This window comes from Perognathus longimembris, chromosome 17 (assembly GCF_023159225.1).
Source record: "Perognathus longimembris pacificus isolate PPM17 chromosome 17, ASM2315922v1, whole genome shotgun sequence".
NCBI classification, from domain to species: Eukaryota; Metazoa; Chordata; class Mammalia; order Rodentia; family Heteromyidae; genus Perognathus; species Perognathus longimembris.
In genome coordinates this window covers 2,412,879-2,435,395 of record NC_063177.1, presented here as the reverse complement: position 1 = coordinate 2,435,395, position 22,517 = coordinate 2,412,879, and the positions used below count along the sequence as shown (strand labels likewise).

At 41.1% G+C, this 22,517-nt stretch overlaps 2 protein-coding genes across 3 annotated transcripts in view; one reads left to right on the top strand and one right to left on the bottom strand.

The window, feature by feature from the left end:
• Nucleotides 1-21,349, bottom strand: part of Map2k4 (mitogen-activated protein kinase kinase 4) — a 91,994-nt gene extending 70,645 nt beyond the window's left edge. Inside the window, exons 1-2 of one of the 2 annotated variants that reach the window (XM_048367198.1) lie at nt 21,191-21,349; nt 10,165-10,197 (exon numbers count right to left, since the gene is read on the bottom strand). In XM_048367198.1, the coding sequence (XP_048223155.1) occupies nt 10,165-10,197; nt 21,191-21,305 (148 nt within the window). In that variant the 5' untranslated portion in view covers nt 21,306-21,349. The remainder of the gene's footprint in view (nt 1-10,164; nt 10,198-21,190) is intronic. The other variant, XM_048367199.1, reaches the window with a different exon arrangement.
• On the top strand, nt 14,699-14,858 carry LOC125366472 (short transmembrane mitochondrial protein 1-like). Its single transcript, XM_048367201.1, has one exon. The coding sequence runs from the start codon at nt 14,715-14,717 to the stop codon at nt 14,856-14,858; it is 144 nt and encodes a 47-aa protein (XP_048223158.1). The 5' UTR covers nt 14,699-14,714.
• Nucleotides 21,350-22,517: the final 1,168 nt, after the last annotated feature.

Here is a 22,517-nt window from a genome sequence, read left to right as displayed (position 1 = left end):
AATTGAAATGTCACTGAGGTATGACTGAAGTGGTAACATCTTACCTAATAAGTGCATTGCCCTAAGTTTAAACCCTAGTATCATGAAAATAAATGAAGAAACAAACAAACAGACATGCAAAACCACTAAGATGAAAATGATAAATTTTTATACCTACACAAAAAACACAACTGTGTCACAATTTTAAAATGCAATGGCCCCCTGTAACACAGGATCAGGTAAAGCGGGGGTCTCCAGCTTATAGTGCTTTTTAGGAAGTTCTGGAGACTTTTAAGAGGTTTCCTTCTATGTTGCATATGACTAAAACACAAGGTCACAGAAAAATGGCTAGCTTAAACTCTAGCAAAGAACTAAAAGGCCTATTGGTCATGGGTCACAGCCATTTTTTCCTGTCAGCAAACCCCATAACACACAATGACTATTCAAAATTTAACTTTCCACCACTCATAAATGAAGCCAGCACCTTCGCTACATTTCTTTAACTACTCCATCAGTATTTCTGCTTTCTGTACTGCCAAACCTTTGTTAAATATGCTGTGGCATAATGAAAAGGTTTATTCAGCACAATGAAAGATCACAAAAATGTTCCTTGGCTGACTGAGACTCCACTGATTGGTCTCAGGCCACATGGCTAAGATCTACATAGCAACCAACAATATGGCATATTGACATACCCCTGCTCCTTAGAACATTCACCTATATTCTTAACCATACAAAGAAAGCCAGATTCTGGTCAAAAGTGAGTCTGATCCACTCTTTCCCTATCTGCCCAAATGCCTACAGAGTTTCCCACCATTACAATCCTGTAAAAACTTCACTAGCAAATATACTAGGATAAGGAAAACTGTAAAATACAATTTCACAGTGAAAAGTATCTATCGGAGTCCAATTTAAATTAAAATCCAACTGTGTTATTACCAAGGCAAATAAGAGAGGTGGAAAATGAACAACCATCTCTGACACAATGCGAGTATTGTATACATATAAACAGTCACCATAGCACTGCTATACTTCTCTCTCCTCCATGAATGGCTTCTTTTAACCCTTATTAAATACCTCTTAATCTCAAAGACATTAAGATGTGAATAAGACTTTCATTTCTTAGGGAACACAATTAAGAGTGACTTGTTGCCCATAACTGTATTCTATAGATTGAAATACTTTTTTTTAAAGTTAGACTAAATTCAGAAAAATCAAGAGTGAATGGCACTCATTATGCTATCTGTTGCATTGTGTATGTAGTACACAAGCATACTCTGACTGAAATGTTTCTAATTTGCTTTGTACATACTTACGATCTAATGAGGAAAAGGAAAAGAAACAGTTTGAGAACTTCATGGGGAGGCTTCAGTACATTGAAGCTGGATGACTGAACAGAAAAAGTAGAGAAAGAGAACTGAATCAGAAAGCATCAGCTAGAGGGTGAATGATTGGACACAAGAAGTTCTGTCTGTCTGCTCTTCAGTTTTTAAATATATCTTGGAGGATAATTCTTTTTGTTTTGTTTTTGTACAAGACAGGGCGTCAAATCCACTATCTGATTTTTGCTTTTGCTCTTTGGCTGGTGTTCCACCTCAGCCTGCCTTCAACCCAATAATTCTCATTTACTTTAATCTTTACCAAACTGCCTTTTGATTTTGATGCCAAAGTCCTGATTTCAAAGAACTTAAACAATCTAAATTCAGCTTCTTTATGGAAAATCCTATATAAATCTCATTTGTCAACTAACTTTACCACCTACATAAATGTAAGTAAACTCTGCTATCATACAGTAGCAATAAATTTAGCCAAGCACTGGTGGCTCACACTTGAAACCCTAGCTACTTAGGAGGATCACAGTTCGAAGCCAACCCCAGGCTCCAATTTACCACTAGAAAACCAGAAGTGGCAGTATATCTCAAATGATAGAGAAAAGCCTTGAGAAAAGGAGCTCAGAGACAGCACCCAGGCCCCCATTTCATGCCCCATAATCAACAATAAATAAATAAGGCCACTGTTTCTTTGTATTGTTGAAAAGCTCAGCTGAATTTGGTATTTTTCAAGTAACAGAATATTATTCATTAATTGTACATTTTTTTACTAAAAAATATATGAAGATTTAGGGAATGTGGCTTAATGGTAGAGTGCTTGCCTAGAATACATGAAGCCCTGGGTTCAATTCCTCAGCACTGCATAAACAGAAAAAGCCATAAGTGGTTCTGTGGCTCAAGTGGTAGAGTGCTAGCCTTGAGCAAAAAGAAGCCAGGGACAGTGCTCAGGCCCTGAGTCCAAGCTCCAGGACTGGCAAAAAGGAAGGAAGGAAAGAAGGAAGGAAGGAAGGAAGGAAGGAAGGAAGGAAGGAAGGAAGGAAGGAAGGAAGGAAGGAAGGATTAGAAGTTCAAACAGCTGGATTTTATAAGCTCTTTTTTTTTAATTTTGTTATTATAAAGGAGTTGTTCAGAAGGATAATTCCATAAGTCAAGTAATAAATACATTTCTTTTGAAACAATGTTCACCCTCCTTTACTCTGCTTCCCATCCCTGCCCACAAGTTGCATAATTGATTTTTTAACATGATGTGTATTAAATAACATGACTGCATTTGTTCACCCTTTCTCCCTACCTTCTATGCCCCCCTTTTTGCATTTCCAAAAAGATAAAACAAAAGCAAAAACAAACAACATCAACAATAACAACTTATAAGCTCTTAGGGGTTTTGGGTTTTGATTTTTTGTTTGTTTTTTTTTTTGGGGGGGGGGGGTTGCCAGTGCTGGGGCTTGAACTCAGGGCCTGAGCACTGTCACTGGCTTTTTTTTTGCTCAAGGCTAGCACTCTGCCACTTGAGCCACAGCACCACTTCTGGCCATTTTCTATATATGTGGTGCTGAGGAACTGAACCTAGGGCTTCATGTATACAAGGCAAGCATCTTGCCACTAGGCCATATTTCCAGCCCAAGCTCTTAGTTTTAAATTCAGGGAAGTTTGAACTGAGATCCATACCCTCATTCCCCTGTCTCTTACATCATTTTCAATAAATTCAAAATATCATCATTTACAGACTCTTATCAGGTCCAAGAACTTAACATCAATCTCAAATTTCTAGAAATATACATGAAGCATCCTTCTTTTCTTGTGTTTTATTATCACCAATTATAAACAATTACAGATATTTCTTGTGAAAGAACAATTGTACAATTAAGGGCATGATGACACATCCCCATAGTCCCAGCACTCAGAAGGGAAGAGGCAGGATGATCAAAATTTAGAGTTTAAGGCCAGCCTGGGATACATGGGTCCTGATACCACTGGCTCACACTTGTAATCCTAGCTACTCAAGAGGCTGAGATCTGAGGATCATGGCTCAAAGCCAGCCTAAGAAAGAAAGTCTTGTGAAGTTCTTATCTCCAATTAACCACCAAAAAGTCAGAAGTGGAAATATGCTTCAAGTGGTACAGTACCAGCCTTGAGTGAAAGAGATAAGGGACATAGCCCAGGCCCTGAGTTCAAGCAAAAAGGAAAGGAGGGGACCATAGACAGGGTTGTTCTTCAGAAAACAGAATACAATAGTAGAAAGAAAGAAAACAGAAATATCATAATGAAATACCATACTGAAACCACTTGATGCAATTAACACACCTTTTTTTAAAACTGTGACAATGAAACCCTCATTTGTACAATTAATGTATGCCAAATAAAGTCAATTTCAGAGTGAGTATAGCCCAAGTGCTCACTAGCGGTATTTCTTTAGGACAGGCGTTCAGTTCAAATGTCAGCACCAATAACAACAACAAAAAAAAAAAGGTAACTGATTACAAAACCAATATTGTTAGGTGCCAGTGGATCCCACCTATAATCCTAGCCTATTCAAGGAGGCTGAGATCTGAAGATCATGGTTCAAAGTCAGGTGGGGCAATAAAATCTCATGAGACTCTTACCTCCAACTAACCACCAAAAAGCTGGAAGTGGGACTCTGGCTCAAGTGGTAGAGTGCTAGCCTCAAGCAAAAAACTTCAAGGACCGCACCCAGGCCCTGAGTTCAAGCCCCATATCAGCAACATAATAAATAAATCCCACATTAAAAATAAACAAGATTACATGTGTAACTGTAACCTCTTTGTACATCACCTTGACAATAAAATTAAATTTTAAAAAATAAGCAAGAATCAGTCATTAGGATGCCTCCATTCTTCTGCAAATACAGTGATGTACATAAAGTGACATCAAAAATATTTGTGCCACTAAAGGTAACAGCTGTGGAGCATATAATTTTCTACATAAAGATCCTGTTGTTATACATACATTCCCACGTAAAACAATTCCTAAAAGCCACCAAAAGTAAAGAAGCAAAGTTACAGAAACTCAATACTCACAAAATTTTCTTTAGAGACCAAGACCTCTTTGTCTATGAATTGATAATACAGTGCAACACGTGAAAAAACAGTTGACAGCATTGTGTAAAAACTAAATTATTAAAGGAGTATTCAACAAATTTCTAACCATTCCCATATTGAATATCATAGGATTCTTTCAGATGCTTGCTGAGAAAAATTGCTATGCCCAGGGATTCTTAATGGACAATGTTTTCATGCAAAAAGAAAAAAGAAAGAAAGTCAGAATTCTGACAAACACCAGGTAAATCTGATGTTTGTAAAAGAATTTCTCAAACTCGGTGCCTAAAGGTAAACTTTCAGCTTTACCCCCAACATCTCATTTACACCAAAAGCAAACTGTGTTTAAAACAACAGTAAGTTATGTCATTAAAGCCAATGAAGCATGATAATTCAAACTTGGTCACAAATTACACCAATACCTTTTACATGAACAAAAGCGTATCTTCAAATAATTAACCCATGAACTTTCTAAATGTAGAAATTCAACATTTAGAAATGAAAGATATTTTCCCCTAAAGTATTTTAACATTCAGAATAATACAATGATTAAAAATAAAGCATTGTTGTCCTAAATAAACATAATACTTTATTTTCTTATCTAATATATATTACCTTAAATAAACATGTATATTTAAAAGAACAAAAATCAGATAAATAAACAAACTATAAGTTACAGAAAAGATCACCATGAGGAATGGTAGATTTGTCTGATGTCTATGAAAATCCGCTTTTTGTACATGTAAATATACCCACCCCTCTCCAATAAAATTCCATTACTTTACAACAGGCAATTGTAAAAGCTTACTGGAATAGAGTGATGTAGAAATATAAAGAACAAAAAGTATGTGAAAGTCAAACAATAGGAAAAAATTAATCCTTCAGAGCTTCCATTAGTCATCAGATCATATGACAATAAATCTTTGATTTGTGACAGAAAATTCAGCATTTGAAGCAACAATCCTCAAACTCAAAATCTAATTGTGTGCTCTTTGTCTCTGTCCCACCTACAATTACTGTATGGCATATAATCATTTCTGATAAATCTAACTGTAACCTTCCCTGACAAGTCTGAAAAACCTTTAGAATAAAATTATAGCTTCTGGCACTAGAATATGCCTCAACTGGGGAGAAATTCCATTGATGATTTTAAGTCCTTAATTTTTAGAGAAATGAGTGACTTCTTTTTTATGGCAGTACTGGGGTTTGAACTTCGGTTCTCCCATTACCAAGCAGGTACTCTACCACTTAAGCTGCACAAACATCCTTCTTTTAGGTTTTTTTATCTTTCAGATAAGATACTGGGCTTTCTGTTTCCTAATATGTTCCCTGAGTAGCTGAAAATTGTAGGTATCACTACAAATGGACTATGAATAACTGTTCGGGTGGTTGTTGGTTTGGGGGAGTATGGGAGGAAATTTTGTTGGTGATACTTGACTTTAAATTGAGGGTCTACTGTTTGAACCATTCTCACAGCCTTTTCCTTTCCTTTTTTTTTGTCCTTACAAATTATTTTTTCTGTTGGTGATGGGCTTGAACTCTGGTCCCGGGCACTGTCCCTGAGTTCTTCAGCTCAAGGCTGGCGCTCTACCACTTTGAGCCATAGCACCACTTCCCAAAAAAATGTTTGCCAGTCCTGGGGCTTAATTCAGGGCCCGAGCACTGTCCTTGGCTTCTTTTTGCTCAAGGCTAGCACTCTACCACTTGAGCCACAGCACCACTTCTGGCTTTTTCTATATATGTGGTGCTGAGGAATTGAACCCAAGGCTTCATGTATACGAGGTAAGCACTCTTGCCACTAGGCCATATTCCCAGCCCCCCAAATTATTTTTAAGGTAATATAAGTATGGTATTTTTGCCTTGGGCTAGCTTCAGATCAAGATCTTCCAATCCATGGCCTTTTGCTTTAGTGGGACCAGATAACACAGGCTACTATGCCTGGCTTATTGACTAACTTTTATTTTTACTAATATTTTGCCCATGCTGGCCTTGCCCACAATCCTCTCAATTTCTGCTGCCTCCTGAATAACTAGAATTACAGGTGTGAGCCATAGTGCATGGCTCAGTAATAACTTTGAACAAAATTAATGTTAAATGTCTGCATTCCAGAGCAAACTGGAAGAGGGCTTGTGCAAGCATACAAAATCGCACTTTTAATTTGTAAGTCATGAAACAATAGAATGAGCCTTTGGAGGAAAAAAGAAAACTTATATCCATACATGTAAGAAGTGAAATTTTTTCATAAAATAGTAGCACTGCTAGTACAAACATAAAGTTTTCATCTTTCCCTACCATCTTCTAGCTCCAACTCTCCCTGGTGTGTGAGCTCCTTTTCCTAAGCCTTCAGGAAAGTCTGAACCAGCCAGCATAAATGGTTGTGCTCTGCTGGAGACCTGCGCCATGGTTTCTGATAAAGACAGCAGTGACTGCATTGGAACAGTAACCTGTAGTGCAAGCTGTTCCAGGGGCAGAGGCAGAAGGAATGCTTGAAGGCCAATCTGAGCAACAAAGTGAGTTCCTCCCAACCCCCCACCCAAGAAGATGACAGTGATGATGAGACTCATAGCACCCGTTATGCTCAGTCCCTCTGAAGGACATCATCCCCTAAGGACCAACTCTAGTTCACTTCCCTATGCTCAGGGCAGCTGCCTAGTCTACCCATTCTGTACAAGAAACTCGCTTGGGGGCTGGGAATGTGGCCTAATGCTAGAGTGCTTGCATAGCATGCACAAAGCCCTGGGTTTGATTCTTCAGCACCACATATACAGAAAAAGCCAGAAGGGGTGCTGTGGCTCAAGTGGTAGAGTGCTAGCCTTGAGCAAAAAGAAGCCAGGGACAGTGCTCAGGCCCTGAGTGCAAGCCTCCGGACTGGCAGAAAAAGAAAAAGGAAGAGAGGGAGGGAGGGAGGGAGGGAGGGAGGGAGGGAGGGAGGGAGGAAGGAAGGAAGGAAGGAAGGAAGGAAGGAAGGAAGGAAGGAAGGAAGGAAGGAAGGCAAGCTGGCTGTATAGTCTTTACGTTCCCCATAGGTGCTCCATGAATGGATGCATGGATGTAACTGCTGAATCCCCAAAGCTGGAAAATAAACAGGATCCTCTCAAGGAAAGAGAGAAACAAAATGGGAGATGGGGGAAGTTGAAAAACACAGCAACCCTGAGAAGGATCCAGTGAAAGCAAAGAGGCATCTGTGAGGCCTTCCTCAGGGCTAAGCTCCGAAGGCTCACTCCCACCACAGTTGGAAAACTGGGGGGAACCATACAGAAGGTCAAAGGCCTTTGTGGTCTGTCTATAGAGCTATTTGCAGATACTGTTTCTTACTCAAGTACACACTAAGAAGAGCAACAGTGTGAATACAACTGAGGAGTGGGCAGCATTCCATGTTTGAACATAAGACACTGTATCTGCTATTTAAGTCATTCCTCAAGCTCTATTAGTTTCATATTATTTTTTTAGATAGGGTCTTGCGTTTTGCCTGAGGCCAGCCTTGGACTGTGTTCCCCTGACCTATGACCTCCCAAGTAACTGGGATGACAGTCACAGGCCACTATGGTCAGATGGGATCTCACTAACATTTTGCCAGGCCTGGCCCTGAGCTGATATCCTTGGATCTCTTCGCCCCAAGCAGTCAGGGTTACAGGTCACCATACCTTGCCAGTTAATTGAAAAAAATTAAATGTCAAGTCTTTTTTCACAAACTAGTCCAAGTTAAAACTGTCATGCTGAATACTAAACAAACATATTATGCTAATAAGTTAAATTTTTAAAAAATTGGGGCTGGGAATATGGCCTAGTGGCTAGAGTGCTTGCCTCATATACATAAAGCCCTAGGTTCAATTCCACAGCACTATATATATAGAAAAGGCCAGAAGTGGCGCTGTGGGTCAAGTTGGCAGAGTGCTAGCCTTGAGCAAAAAAGAAGCCAGGGACAGTGCTCAGGCCCTGAGTTCAAGCCCCAGGACTGGCAAAACAGCAACAACAACAACAACAAAAAAAAAAGTTAAGCTGGGTGCTGGTGCCTCATGCCTATAATCCTAGCTACTCAGGAGGCTGAGACCTGAGCATCACAGTTCAAAGCTAGCCCAGGGAGAAAAGACTCCATGAGACTATTATCTACAATTAACCACCCAAAAACAGAAGTGGTGCTGTGGCTCAAAGTGGTAGAGTGCTAGCCTTGAGCAAATGAGATCAGGAACAATGCCAAGTTCAAGCCCCACAACCAACAAATAAACCAAAAAAAAGATAAAAAATCATATTCTATTAAAATTAAAACAGCATAAAACAAAAATTTTAACTTCACTACTATTACATATGTAGCTTCACTATAGACAGGAAACCACATACTATTTTTAGTTTATTATTTATGGTAATAGAAAAGTGACAATCTGGAAGCATGGTTCAGTGGTACTGCCCGGGAAATACAAGGCCATGAGTTCAAACCCCAGCACCTTTCTTTTCCCTTCAAAAAAGAATATAAACATCTGAAAAAGAGGTTAATGAATCAACTAAAAACTTTTACCCTAGGACTTAAATGCCTTATTTCTGCTACTTACTTACCATGTTCATTTCATGAGATAATTCAAGAAATAAATTTTTGCTCACTCCACTTCATAGGAAATCACAATTGCCATCCAATAGACTAAGCATTTTAAATTTAAACATACATACACATACACACACACACACACACACACACACACACACACACACAGAGTTTCTATTATAAAAGAAATGCTTTCTCCCCAGATTAGGTTTTTTCCCCTTTGCAGTAATTTACTTAAGAATGATGCACTGTAGTCACCAATCCTCCATAAACATTGGATAAAGAAAATGACATTGTGGAAAATATATTTTGGAATATTTGTATGTTAAAGAAAGAAAAGCTTCCTTGACATAACATTTGATTATATTTTATACAAAATCAAGTTTAAAATTCAAAATGCATTTTATTTTAGCTTTATAAACACTGCTTTTTTTGACAGAAAAGTTATTCTGTATTTTATGAAGACTCATATATCCTAATTCAGAATGGGAAGAGAAGAAGAAATAAGTTTTATTTTAAAGAAAAGAAATTGATGGGCACCAGTGGCTCATGCCTGTAATCCTATCCACTCAGGAGGCTGAGTATCATGGTTCGAAGGCAGCCAGGGTAGAAAAGTCACCATGAGACTCTAATCTCCCATTAACTACTCAAAAACTGGAAGTGGCACTATGACTCAAGTGGTAGAACACCAGCCCTGAGTAAAAAAGCTCAGGGACAGTGCCTAGGCCCTGAGTTCAAGTCCCACAACCAACCCCCCCCCCCCAAAAAAAAAGGGAAAGAAAAATTTTAAGTTCATTGGATATATTTTCAAAAGAGTTTTAAAGTATATTATTATCAATGAATGCAGTTAGATGGTTTCTGTACCCAACTTAAAATATATCTTCCTTCAACTTGTAACTGAAATTGTAGTCAAGTCTATACAGCTATATTTTTTATACCTATATACAAATGATACAAATGTATCTTTTTTCCAGGCATTACTGATTAAACTTCACACATTCTAAGCAAGGGATCTGCCACTGAGCTATACTGCCAGCCCCATGTGATCAGCTCTATGCACCATTTTTCTATTTCAAGTAAAAACAACAATTTCTAGTCAAGCATGTTAAGAATAGATTCGGGAGGGAGGGACAGAATGAAAAATGGAAGCTCTTGAAATGTAAAACTGTCATGGTTGGTTAGTTAAACAGTGGACACATTCCCAATACCAAGATGGATATAAAAAAATATAAGTAGCATAATATCAAAATGTATAGCTTACTTTGTGCCTTTTCACAGAAGTTTATCTGAAAGCCTAAAGTAAAAGAGATAAGTTCCAGTTCATTTACTGTAAATCAAACAAACCAAAATTAGAACATGACATTGCATTTTTACATTACATTTTGAATAAAAGTAATTCAAAAACAGTCCAAACCACATTACCCCCACCATTACAGAGACCATGGTGCTAACACTAGGGCTTTCTTTTAAGAACTCAGCTCTTGGGCTTTGCTCATGGCTCACAGAAGAGCACTTGACTAGCAAACACAAGGCCCTGAGCACAGCCAAATAATAATAGTAGTAATAGTATAATAATAATAATATAGCAATGAAATTAAGGTTAGTGTTGTACTGTCCTAGTTTTCATTTTTCCCATATATTCAATAAAATTTCATTTAACCCTTAAGAGTTTCAAGATATCCCAATTTTCATATTTTTCAACCTACAAATTTAGAATATATTACAAGTCATCTTATTAACCCAAATTACTGGTTTAAAAAGTATATGTGATTAATTACCACCAATGACTCAAAAGGTTTAGTTAACTCATAAGTTATGAAACTTAAGCACACATAAAAAAGCAACTTAGTTTTCTATTCAAACACTAACTTGGGATAGTAAGTCAAAGAACTACTGAAGAAAAGCTGAAATTCTCCTAAATTAGCATAGAAAAAGACAAAATGCCCTTGAACGTTGTAAAGAAAATATGAAATCTCTTGCCAAATGCGAACACATTTTCCAAGTCCAACTGTTTATGCTTATACCCTATAGATATACTGTGTGAGTGTGTGTGTGTATGTGAGAGGCATATAGATAAACATACAGACACAGATTCTTCATACAACAGATCTAGTGAAATCAGTTATCTTTTAAAAAGCCACTGTTGGGCACAGTGGTGAAGACTGTCCACTGCAGCACTCAGGAGTCAGACGAATCATGAATCTGAGGCCAACCTGGATGACATACTAATATTCTGGGCCAAAGAAATAAAGTCCAAAATCTTTATAAAATATTCTTTCAGCTGGGAATGTGGCTTAGTGGTAGACTGCTTGTCCAGCATGCATGAAGCCCTGGGTTTGATTCCTCAGTATCACATACACAGAAAAAGCCGGAAGTAGCACTGTGGCTCAAGTGTTAGAGTGCTAGCCTTGAGGAAAAAGAAGCTCACAGACAGTGCCTAGGCCCTGACTGACAAGCCCCAGGACTGGCAAAAAAAAAAAAAAAAAAAAAAAAAAAAAAAATTCTTTCATTTCTTAGTTTACTGGACAAATAGGTACTCTTCTATCTATGTTTGCATATATTACTATGGTGGGGAAAATAAATTAGAGTAAGTTTGTGTTTATACAAATTCAATCAAAACATGTAAGACTAAGAGCCCAGATTAAAGACAGGATATATTTAAGTAGATACAAGTATACTTATCTGTCCCATTACCATGATTCTTAGGATTCTAAGAAGATAGAGTTATTCTATTCATAATGTACAAAAATGTAAAAGGTAGCTAAAGTAGCTAACCTTGACACAGAGGGTCCTTGGGTACACCATGGACTGCCTAACCATACAAACAAGGAGGAAGTGGCAGTGGAGAGAGAGTCCATGGAAAATAAGTTCTGGGGCAAAACTGTCTTTACCATGCAGGTCAACTTGATGCACAGCCTCCTTCCCAAGTGCAGCAGGAAGAGAATCAAGGAAGAAAACCCAGAAATCCGGCCAAATCCAAACTAAAAGTCAGCCAGCCTTTTACCAGGCAAAAAGAGCAGCGTACAAGTCAGGAGGGAAGGGCTCTCTGCAAACATGAGAGGAAAGAGGGCATTGGAGCTTGCCCTGGGAGAAGGAAGGAAAATCTCACCTCCTACCACAATTAGAGGAGACCACAGAAACAACAAAACAATTCTAAGGCAATTGTTCTCTTTGTTGCTCTGAATATCCCCAGTGGTTGTTACTAAGTAGCAAAGAGAAAAGGTAAGAAGAGGGGCACAAAATGGCAATGTAAATGAGGAAGAGAGCATGAAAGCAAAACTTAAGAGGTGTATGAAAAACCAGTAGTTAGATGTCTATGTAAGGCTCTATGGCCAAAAATAAAAGTTGCAGAATAAAGTAAACAATAGAAAAGAAGGATAGTGGTAGATCACTTGCCTGGCATGCAGAGAGTGCTGGGTTTGGTCCCAGAACTACATAAATCAATGAATCAGTATTTTGGTATAGTTTAGTTCTCTCTACCCCCTCTCTCCCTCTCCCTCCCCCACTGCCCCCCCCGTGTGTGTGTGTGTGTGTGTGTGTGTGTGTGTGTGTGTGTGTGTGTGTGTGCTGGTACCAGGGAAAGAACTCAGTGCTCTACCACTTAAGCCACACCTCTAGTCTAGCATGTTCACTGGCTAATTGGAGATGGAGTCTTGCAGGATTTTCTGCCTGGGGTGTTCTCTGACCTTCATCTTCAAGGTCTCAGCCTCCAGAGTAAGGTAGGATAATAGGTGTGAGCGCCTGGCATACATAAGATTTTTTAAAGTTACATGTGACTACAAATGGCAGACTGTCAACAATAATTATTTTAATACAATAAAAGCTAAGCCTAGTTTAAGGGCAAAAAAAAATCTCAGAACCTGTTCCGTCATCAGTGCAGAATCAACAAATTTAACTTAAAAAGCATACTTTTCTGTCTCCATGTACATTTCCTGGCTCATGATTTCCTCCCCAAGTCAGGGCACAGAATGTAGAATTTCTCTTCCACATGTGAGGCTCTTAGAAACCCCTCATTTTGCCTGGTCCTTTGGTCTTGGAGATGGCCATAAAGCAATTCTCTGCTCAGGGATAAGGGTGTAGGTCTGTGGTAGAGGTTCTGCTTGGGATGCATGAGGCCTTGGGTCTGGGTTCCATTCCAAGCATGGAGGGGTTGGGGGAGGCACACACAGAGACCAAAAGGAGAGACAGAGAGACAGAGAAATTCTCTGACCTTACTATAGTAGGAATGGTAGTCCTTCCTCATTATAGAGGAGTGAAACCCCATATTCTGAAGGGAAGAACGGTGCACAGAAACAAAAGAAGCCAAAATGCTAAAGCAGACAGGCCTTGCTAGGTTTTCCAAAAAAGAGCACTAGCATTAGATACACAATGATATCTCCACAAAACCCCAAAGGAACAGGGCTCAAAGAGCTTCCAGAGAGCTGAATAAATGGAAGTTCCAGGAGGGGTCGCTCACTTACATCCTGACCAATGCATCTTTTCATCTCCAATTCATCTTCTGTTTAAAAAAAAAAAAAGTAACATTCTTTATAAACAGGCAAACATGTTTCTCAGAACTCCAGCTTGGGAACTCCAATTTCTAGGTAGTGGGTCAGAAACACAGGTAAATTACCTAGGATTTGTGAATGGCACTCCAAAACAGCAGAAGCTTTCCAACTGTGGGATCTGATAGTACTTCTGCAAAGCAGAACCTTTAAAATACTTTTGGGGCCAGGTGCCGATGGTCCATTCTTGTAATCCTAGCTAGCTACTTAGGAGGCTGAGATCTAAGGATCACAGTTCAAAGCCAGCCCAAGCAGGAAAACCTCATGTGAGACACATATCCCCAACTATCAAAAAGCTAGAAGTGGAGCTGTGGCACAGGTAGTAGAGTGCTAGTCTTGAGCCAAAAAGCTCCAAAACAACTCCCTAGGCCCTGAGTTCGAGTCTCAGTAGTGGGGAAAAAAGTAATCAATCAATCAAAAAAGCTTTTGAAGTCTGTGATAACTGATGTAATGTGAAAGCAGAAAAAAAAAAGATACTTTGTTTTTCTGACTGAATACATCAGCCAGTTTTCCTAGGTACATCCTGGTATCCTGGGGACCTGATAACCCAACACCCTCCAACAAGCATCTAACTTGGATTCCAGAGAAATTCCCAAAGTAGTTCCATGTCTCATTGGATGTCACTTACTTTTTAGCAAGGCCAAGTAATAGGAAGACATAGATATGATACATACACAGGATACATTCAAGGTAGGTCTTGTCTTGCCGTTTTGAAAATTCTGTCTGCAGGAATTCAACCGAGAAACAATACAACCGAGAAAAGCTCTTCTGGGACTCAGTCCTCCTGACCCATCTTGATGGGTGCTGCTATTAGCCAATGCTCCCTTCCCCCATTTTGCTGTGGTTATGTACATCAGAGGACTTCTTGCCCTTGAATACTTTCTATTAGTGCACATTACTCCCAAGCTGGATGAGTGTAAGGACTTCTAGGGGTTAACAGCATAGGCATATCCATCAACACAACAGTCATTTGATGACAAATTTAGTCAGAATGGAACAAATGGTGTTAACTTTTGAAGTGAGTTAAATATATATTGCTCAAAAGATGGTATTTCTCTTCAAATCTACACTGGCAACTGGGCCAATGCCTGACAAAGTTTTCTCTTTAGTTGCAGATTCCCAGCAAAAGTGCCTCTGGAGTCAAAGTGCCACTATAACCATTCAGACAATTTAGAACAGGCTAACACAAATAGACAGACCAAAAAAAAAAAAAAAATTGAACCTGGAGCCTTAAATTATCTGTTTCTGGGTCCTCCCCGCCGACATCATGCTGCAGTTCCTGCTTGGATTTACTTTGGGCAACGTGGTTGGGATGAATCTGGCTCAGAACTATGATATACCAAACCTGGCTAAAAAAACTGAAGAGATCAAAAAGGACTTGGAAGCAAAAAAGAAGCCCTCCAGTTCCTGAGGCCGTCTCCAGCACTGTACTCTGGACACATCGATTTTGCCCAGCCACTCTGGGGAGCTCCTTTACTTCCTGACCCAAAGCTTCTGTTCTTATCTGTCTCAGCCATTTCTTACTCGCTAGACCCTGGGTGTTGCCTCAGAGCAGAAATGGGGCCACAAGTTCAGAACTCCTTTCTGCTTCCAACAGCCTTGCCTCCCCCTATCTTCCTCTCGTGTACTTGGGAGGCTCTAAGACTGGAATTATGGTGCTAGATTAGAAAACAAGACCTTTAATTCAGTTTCTTTGGAATTTCTACTCTTTTGTCAAAAGAAAAATTGATGAGTTTTGTATAGCTGATCAGATAGACGTAATGCTGATTTCATAGTTAGCAATTATAATGGGTGCTTGTTTAACACTTGTTACTAAATTTTGTTGCCTCAGAGTAATTAAAATGAATGTGTAGAAGCCAGTTTCTGGTGAAGTATCCATTTATTTTATACTGCTGTCAGCTCCGTAGTTGATAATTAAATCAATAAATCAGTTTGTTATTTGCTGGGAAGTTATGAGAGTCCTGTCAGAATTGGGAATTTTTAAGAATGCAAAACAGTTCTCTTTGTCTCAGTAGAGTTCACAATTTATTTGGTGTGTGCATTTCTTTCATGATATGTTTGTTCTGATACATTATTTTCCTTCAGAAAAATTTTTCTTGAGACTGAAGATGCATTTGATGTTATGTGATGGATAAACGAGAAGTTGTTGATAAAGGAAATGTTACAGCTTTTCACATTAAAAATGTACTTGCATTACAAAAAAAAAATCTGTTTCTACGGAATGTGTATGACACTCAAGCAAAGCCTCTTAGATGGTATTTGAAGGGCCAAAAATGACTTAGAGAGAGCTCAGAAAAAAGCACATGTGAGCTGCTGCAGACGAAGACAAAAGGCAAACAGACAAAAAACCCACCACTATGAGAGCATGTTAGTTCCCTAATTTTTGAAAGGGATTAAGTACACCCAAACCACGTTAATATCATGCTCATCTGAGGGTAAATACATGGAGACTAAACAAGGAATTTTCTACTATCTGACAATATTTAAGTCCTGAGAGAAAAGATCAACACATTGCAGAAACAGAGGCACATATACTTTGTATCTATTTCCTTAGAAATCACTTTTAAAAGGGTCAGTGTTTTTCAGAATTAATAGTAGACTCTAATGTGGATCTAGGGTTGCATTCTATAATCCTAGCACTTAGGAGGCTGGCTGAAGCAAGAAGATCAAGACTTTGAAGTCAATCTGAAAGTTTGTGGCCACCTAGACTACGTAGTGACACTGTCTTGGGAGGAAAAAAAAAGAATACATACATACATACACACACACACACACACACACACACACACACACACATACACTATTCTTACCACTTTAAGAAAACAAGTTTTGGAGGTGGAGCTGTGACTCACATGGTAGATCACCAGCCTAGAGTGAAAAAGCCAAGCAAGTCCTAATCCCAGCACCAAAATAATAATAATAATAATAATAATAATAATATAACTGGCATTTCTCAGGTCCCTGAGTTAACTTTTCATCAAACACCTTATTTTTCTCTCTGCTGCATTTTAAGTGATCAGCCAACAGGAATAGGCAAACATCATGCCTAATAATCACTATATACTGAAAGCTATTATTTTCCAGGCACTTTTTGCATACATTCATATAACTTACACAGCAGTCTATAAGTTATTTTATTATCCTCATTTGAATAGATCAGAAACTCTAAAATCTTGAAAAAATAAGGTAATTTCCCCCAAGGACAAAGAGTTTATGCTTGGTAAAGTAGTTTTCTGAGCCTTGGTTTTCTGGGTCAAAATTCAGGGTTCTCCTCACCTCAAATACTTTTCATTTCAAAACACTACTACAGGCAAAGGTAAAGCTAGTACTGCAGGAGAAGGCATCCTGCCTTTGCAGTTCCATTAAAGAAGCTGAATTTTCCACTGGAGAGCTCTGTTCACCATGATAGGCCACTCCACAACCTGTGAACAGTGGCACAACCTAAGTGCCACCATTCTAAGCCCTATACACTTGAAATTAAGTATGTGGGATCTGATTCTTTTCACAGTTTTCATTAACCTGGCAATACCCACTGAGTTTCTTATTTGCCAGTATAGAAAACGCAAGCCATACCTACGAAGATTCTCAAATACTAACAAGCCAAATCCACACTTTAGGTTGGGATTTCATGAAATAAACAAATTATGAAGACTGCCAAATAGTAACAAGTAAATCCCACACTTTAGGTTGGGATTTCATGGAATAAACAATCATATTACACAGTATTCTACTACACAACCTCCTAGTTACATTTACCTAGGATGACCAAATATTGTTGAAATAGTAGCAATAAAACTGTATCTCGGGCTGGGAACATGGCCTAGTGACAAAAGTGCTTGCCTCATATACATGAAGCCCTGGGTTCGATTCCCCAGCACGACATATATAAAAAACGGCCAGAAGTGGTGCTGTGGCTCAAGTGGCAGAGTGCTAGCCTTGAGCAAAAAGAAGCCAGGGACAGTGTGTTCAGACCCTGAGTCCAAGGCCCAGGACTGGCAAAAAAAAAACAACACAAAACTGTATCTCATAGTGGTTCATTTGCATGTCTTTTCTCTTCAAAAGCAAACTTGTCCTAACGAGGTGTTGTTGTTGTTGTTTTTCTAATAAAACTATTTTCCTGGGCTGGGAATGTGGCCTAGTGCTTGCCTAGTACTTGCCTAGCATGCATGAAGTGCAGGATTTGATTTCTCATATACAGAAAAAAGCCCCAAGTGGTGCTGTGACTCAAGTGGTCAGGACTGGCAAAGAAAATAAAATAAAACTATTTTCCTCACGTAAAAAGCTCATCTACATTTTGGTAGTTTTAGTCACCCAAAGAACCAAAGTACAAAAACTATTCAACTTGTAAAAAAAAAAAAAAAGTCAGAATGAATGAAAATATCGAAATACATGAGGAATAACAAAATTAACAACTCTTTACATTATCTGAAGGACAATGATAAGAATGATAAGAGAAAAAATATGCCAGATTAGAAGTTACAACTGCTGTGCTAGGGTTTGACTCAAGTGATAAAGGAGTACTAACAAAAAAAAGGAAGAAACTAGCCAAGTGTTAGTATGATAATGTAACTAAATAACTGTTACAGAAGTAAAACTCACTATAATTCCCATCCCTGCCATGGCCAAAACCACTGGAAAAAATAAAAAAAAAAGCGGACGGGCTGGGGATATGGCCTAGTGGCAAGCGTGCTTGCCTCCTATACATGAGGCCCTGGGTTCAATTCCCCAGCACCACATATACAGAAAACGGCCAGAAGCGACGCTGTGGCTCAAGTGGCAGAGTGCTGCTAGCCTTGAACAAAAAGAAGCCAGGGACAGTGCTCAGGCCCTGAGTCCAAGCCTGAGGACTGGCAAAAAAAAAAAAAAAAAGCAGAGTAAATTTACGGGTAGACTTCTACTTCTTATTCTCACTGTCACCATTTTGAGAATCATCAGACCCAAGAAAGATAGATGTGAAGTTTGACAGAGAACAAAGAATCCTGTAGAATAATAGTCTAAGAAAGGAATTGTTCTATACTGAAAAATGGTGATGCCCACAAGCAAAAAGAGTGGGACCCAGTAATAAGGAAGGTAGAAGAACTGAGAGGTAAAGCATGACAAGTTTGGCACTTGGGAAGTAGAATGAAGAGACTCTATGGGTAGTAAGATTGTTACTAAGGACACCAGATATTTGTGTTGCATCCTCACTATATGTACAGTGCATATATATAATGCACTCCCAAAGTATTTGAAAGATAAGCAGTAGCCTTACTTTCCAACTGAAGAACTAAACTGAGGCTTAGAGAGGTTAAGTACCTTATTGGTATTCATAAACAGTTTAAATCCTGGTAAGGTGAGTAAGACCCAGGACTCCAGAGTTCTCCGTAATTAAGCTTTATGATAGAAAGAAAACAATGTTCGCCAACTTAGACCATTCTTGGGTCACTCATATCAAGCCATGAAAATGTATGCAGGCTTATCATGTGCCCAGCACTGTGCCTGCCCACAGAAGATGTCCAGTGTCTGCTCAACAAGACCCATTCCTCAAGTCCTACAATTCAATGAGGCTGAAGGAAAGGGCACAGTCATTAACTCCCAGAAAGACAGTTTTTCAGACAGGAAGTAGAAGCAGATGGTGAGAGGAGAGGAGTTGGCATGAAAGCCCAGGTAATATAGCAAGATGCCATCTTAAAAATAAAAAAGTCAAGTGCTGGTGGCTCATGCCTGTAATCCTAGCTACTCAGAAGACTGTAGATCTTCACTCAAAGACAGGCCAAAGCAGCAAAATCCAAGAGACTCTTACCTCTAATTAACTACCAAGAAGCTGGAAGCGGAGCTGTGCCTCAAGTGATAGAGCACAAAAGGTAAAGGACAGTACTCAGGCTCTAAGTTCAAGCCCCAGTATTGGGCACAATAAGCAAATAAATAAAAACATACTGTTTTTTCAAATGTATACAGCTTTTTCAGAGCCCCCCCCCCCCCAGTTAATTCTGAAATATTTTAGCTAAGCTTTATAAGTCACCCATTTTGGACAAGACACAGAAACCTAAACTACCATTGTGCTGTTTCATTTAGTCCTAACACCAATTAGACTGTGAAGCTCTAAAATCATGAAATCAGTCTTGTACGTCTCCTGTACAGTGTGCTGCATGACATAGCAGCCATCAAAAACTAACTTGTTTTGAATTTGTTAGCTCAGAGCTTGCACAGGACATGTCATCAGAGCTCTGACATCATCCAGTCTATCTACCAATCACAATTATTTTTATGCAGTCTAAATTTACCTTAGAGAGAGGGCAGCAAAGATGAGTAAAATCCTATCTCTGTTACATGCATCACAGCATGCTTTTGAAAAACAATAGAGCCAACATATGTCTGCTGTCCCCTAACTAAACAAAAGGAACCCTTTAGGAAGAGTTGGACCAACAAGTAACCATGGATCATACTGACACTTAAGTCTTCTGCTAAAGCTGCCAAGCCATCTCTCAGATGTTCTCTTTTAAAAAGAGCAGTATTGCCAGCAGCAGTGGCTCACATCTGTAATGCTAACACTTAGAGGCTGAGATCTGAGAATCAAGGTTCAAGGCCAGCCTGGGCAGGAAAGTCCATGAGACTCTTATTCCCAATTAACCACCAAAAAAGCAGGACATGGAGCTGTAGCTCAAGAGCATTGGCCTTGAGAGTAAGGGACAGTACTCAGGTCGTAAGTTCAAGCCTCAGTACTGGCACAAAATTAAAAACAAAACACATTATTATTATTCAAAATTCCCCCTTAGTAGACTTAAGGAAATGGTCCCTAATGGTCTCAGGCCTGGTATTTCTACACACACACACACACACACACACACACACACACACACACACACACACACACACACACACACACACGAGGTAATCCTCCTTCCCTGTGGGAAAAGCCATTAATTAGGAGAGCTGCCCTCCTCTGAGCTCCACACACGAACACTTTGACCTCCAACATTCTATTTCCTGAGTATCTCCATTTAAACCGAATCCACTCTTCTATTCTTGTGCCTTATTTCTATGTTTCTGCATGCAATGTTAGCTCACATCTCTGGCTTGACACAAACCAATGCAATGGCTGGCTACCTACCTTACAGGTGGCACAGGCCTGGGCAACCCCCACCCCCACACAGGTCCTCCGAGATCACGGACAGCTGCAAAGTAGCTTCCCCGCAGCACCTCGGGAGCCGGAGGTCAGCCTGGCGGTCTGCTCCCAGCTGCGCCCTTGCTGAGAAGCAAGATGGCCCTGAGCAGGGCCCGCTGCGGCGCTGGGCGGCGGTGGCCGAGGGGCTCGGGGCCGGGACGCCGCCGCCTACCTGCGTGGCCGCGGGGACCCGAGCAAGGCCCCGGGGCGCCCCTGGCTCGGCCCAATCCCGGAAATGTGGGGGTCCAATCGGCGTCAGGTAAGCCGCAGTCGGGAGGGGAGGTCAGCGGGCGCGGTCCGGGCCAGGTGGGCCCCGCGGGCCGGCGGGGAGCCGGGCAGGGCCGAGGGCCGAGCGCAGGCGGAGGCCGCAGCCTGGAGCCTGCGCGGGCCGCAGCCCCGGGACCCAGGCCGGGCCCGAGGCGGGCAGCAGCCTCGCGCGAAGCCGGGAGGAGGGAACGGAGGGGAGGAGACGGTGCGGGGGGCCCCGGGGGCTCCCCGTGCTGGGTGCCGGGGGGCCGTCTACGGGCGCAGAGACAGGCCGCGACCACACTGACCACCGCGCCGGGGGACCCGGGTCTCGGCGCGCCCGTCTTCCTTACCCTGCATGCTGCTGACGGCCGGGTGCCCGGGCGCCGGGGACCCTACGGGACCCGGGATGCCGCTGGCGCTGCCACCCCCGGAGCCGCCGCCGCCGCTCGGGCTCGGAGCCGCCATTGTTGGGAGTGAGGAGCCGAGCGGCACCGCGGCGGCTGCAATGCAGCAAGCTCGGCCTCTCACACTGGTGAGGGCGCGGCGTGAGCCCGCCCCGACCACGCCCCTCTACACGCCCCCCGAGCTGCACAGGCCACGCCTCTCGGACACGCCTCCGCCAGGACCGACACCTGCTGCGCTGGAGGAGGCTCCGGGCCCTGATTGCCCTGGGACAGACAGCGGGTCTGCCAGGCAGCCTTGGGCCCTAAAGTGTTTTGCAGAATCAGGAGCGTGTGTGCGTTTGGAGGGGGGAAAAAAAGAGCAGATTTGTAGCTTCCATCGTTCCTACAGAGGCCTATGATCCCCTAAATTTAGGACGATCATTGGAGCCTCATAACCCCAAATCAGAATAAGTAACAGGGGAAGCAACCTGTTTCAGAGGCCATGCTCCCTGTCCAGTCTCTGAGACATCACTTTCCGAGGACAATCAGCCCTGCCTGTGTTACCAAGCCTGGCCAGAGAAAGTGGAGAAAGTCGGGGGGACGGCGGGCGGGGGGCGGGGGTGGTCCTGAAAGAGCCTAGGGCTCTTACTGTAATTCTAGCTACTCAGGAGGCTGAGATCTGAGGTTCAAAGGCAGCCCTGGCAAGAAAAATCCTAAAATTCTTACCTTCAGTGTGATACCAAAAAGCAAGGAGTGGGGCTGTGGCTCAAGTGGTTGGGTACTAGCTTTGAGCAGAAAAAAAAAAAAAAAAGAAAAGAAAAAACTTAAGAACAGCATCCAGGCTCTGAGTTCAAGCCTCAGTGCTGCCACACACACACACACACACACACACACAAATAATCCAGACTGTTCAGCCTAGAATATAAGCTAAAATTTTCCCTATCTTCATCTCCTACCTAATGCTGATAGAAGAGAAACTGGAGCAAGTTGGAAAGTGGTTATCAAAACATCAACATAACTTGCCCAGAATTATGGGGGGAATGGATGCAGAGAAACTGGGGACTCCCTCTCCATACAACTTTGTATTTCTGTTGGCTTGGCAATTTTGGCATACTGGGGAAAGGTATAATAGTCTCCTCCTCAAATTTGATGGCCATGTCCCAAGTGCTGTATCCTGTCGCCACCAGACATGAGAGGAAGGATAACCAGATACCAGCCAGTTTTAATAAGCAATCTCCAGAAACTTATTCTGATGTCTGCACTAGTGTTCCTAAACAGTTCCTATTATCTGATG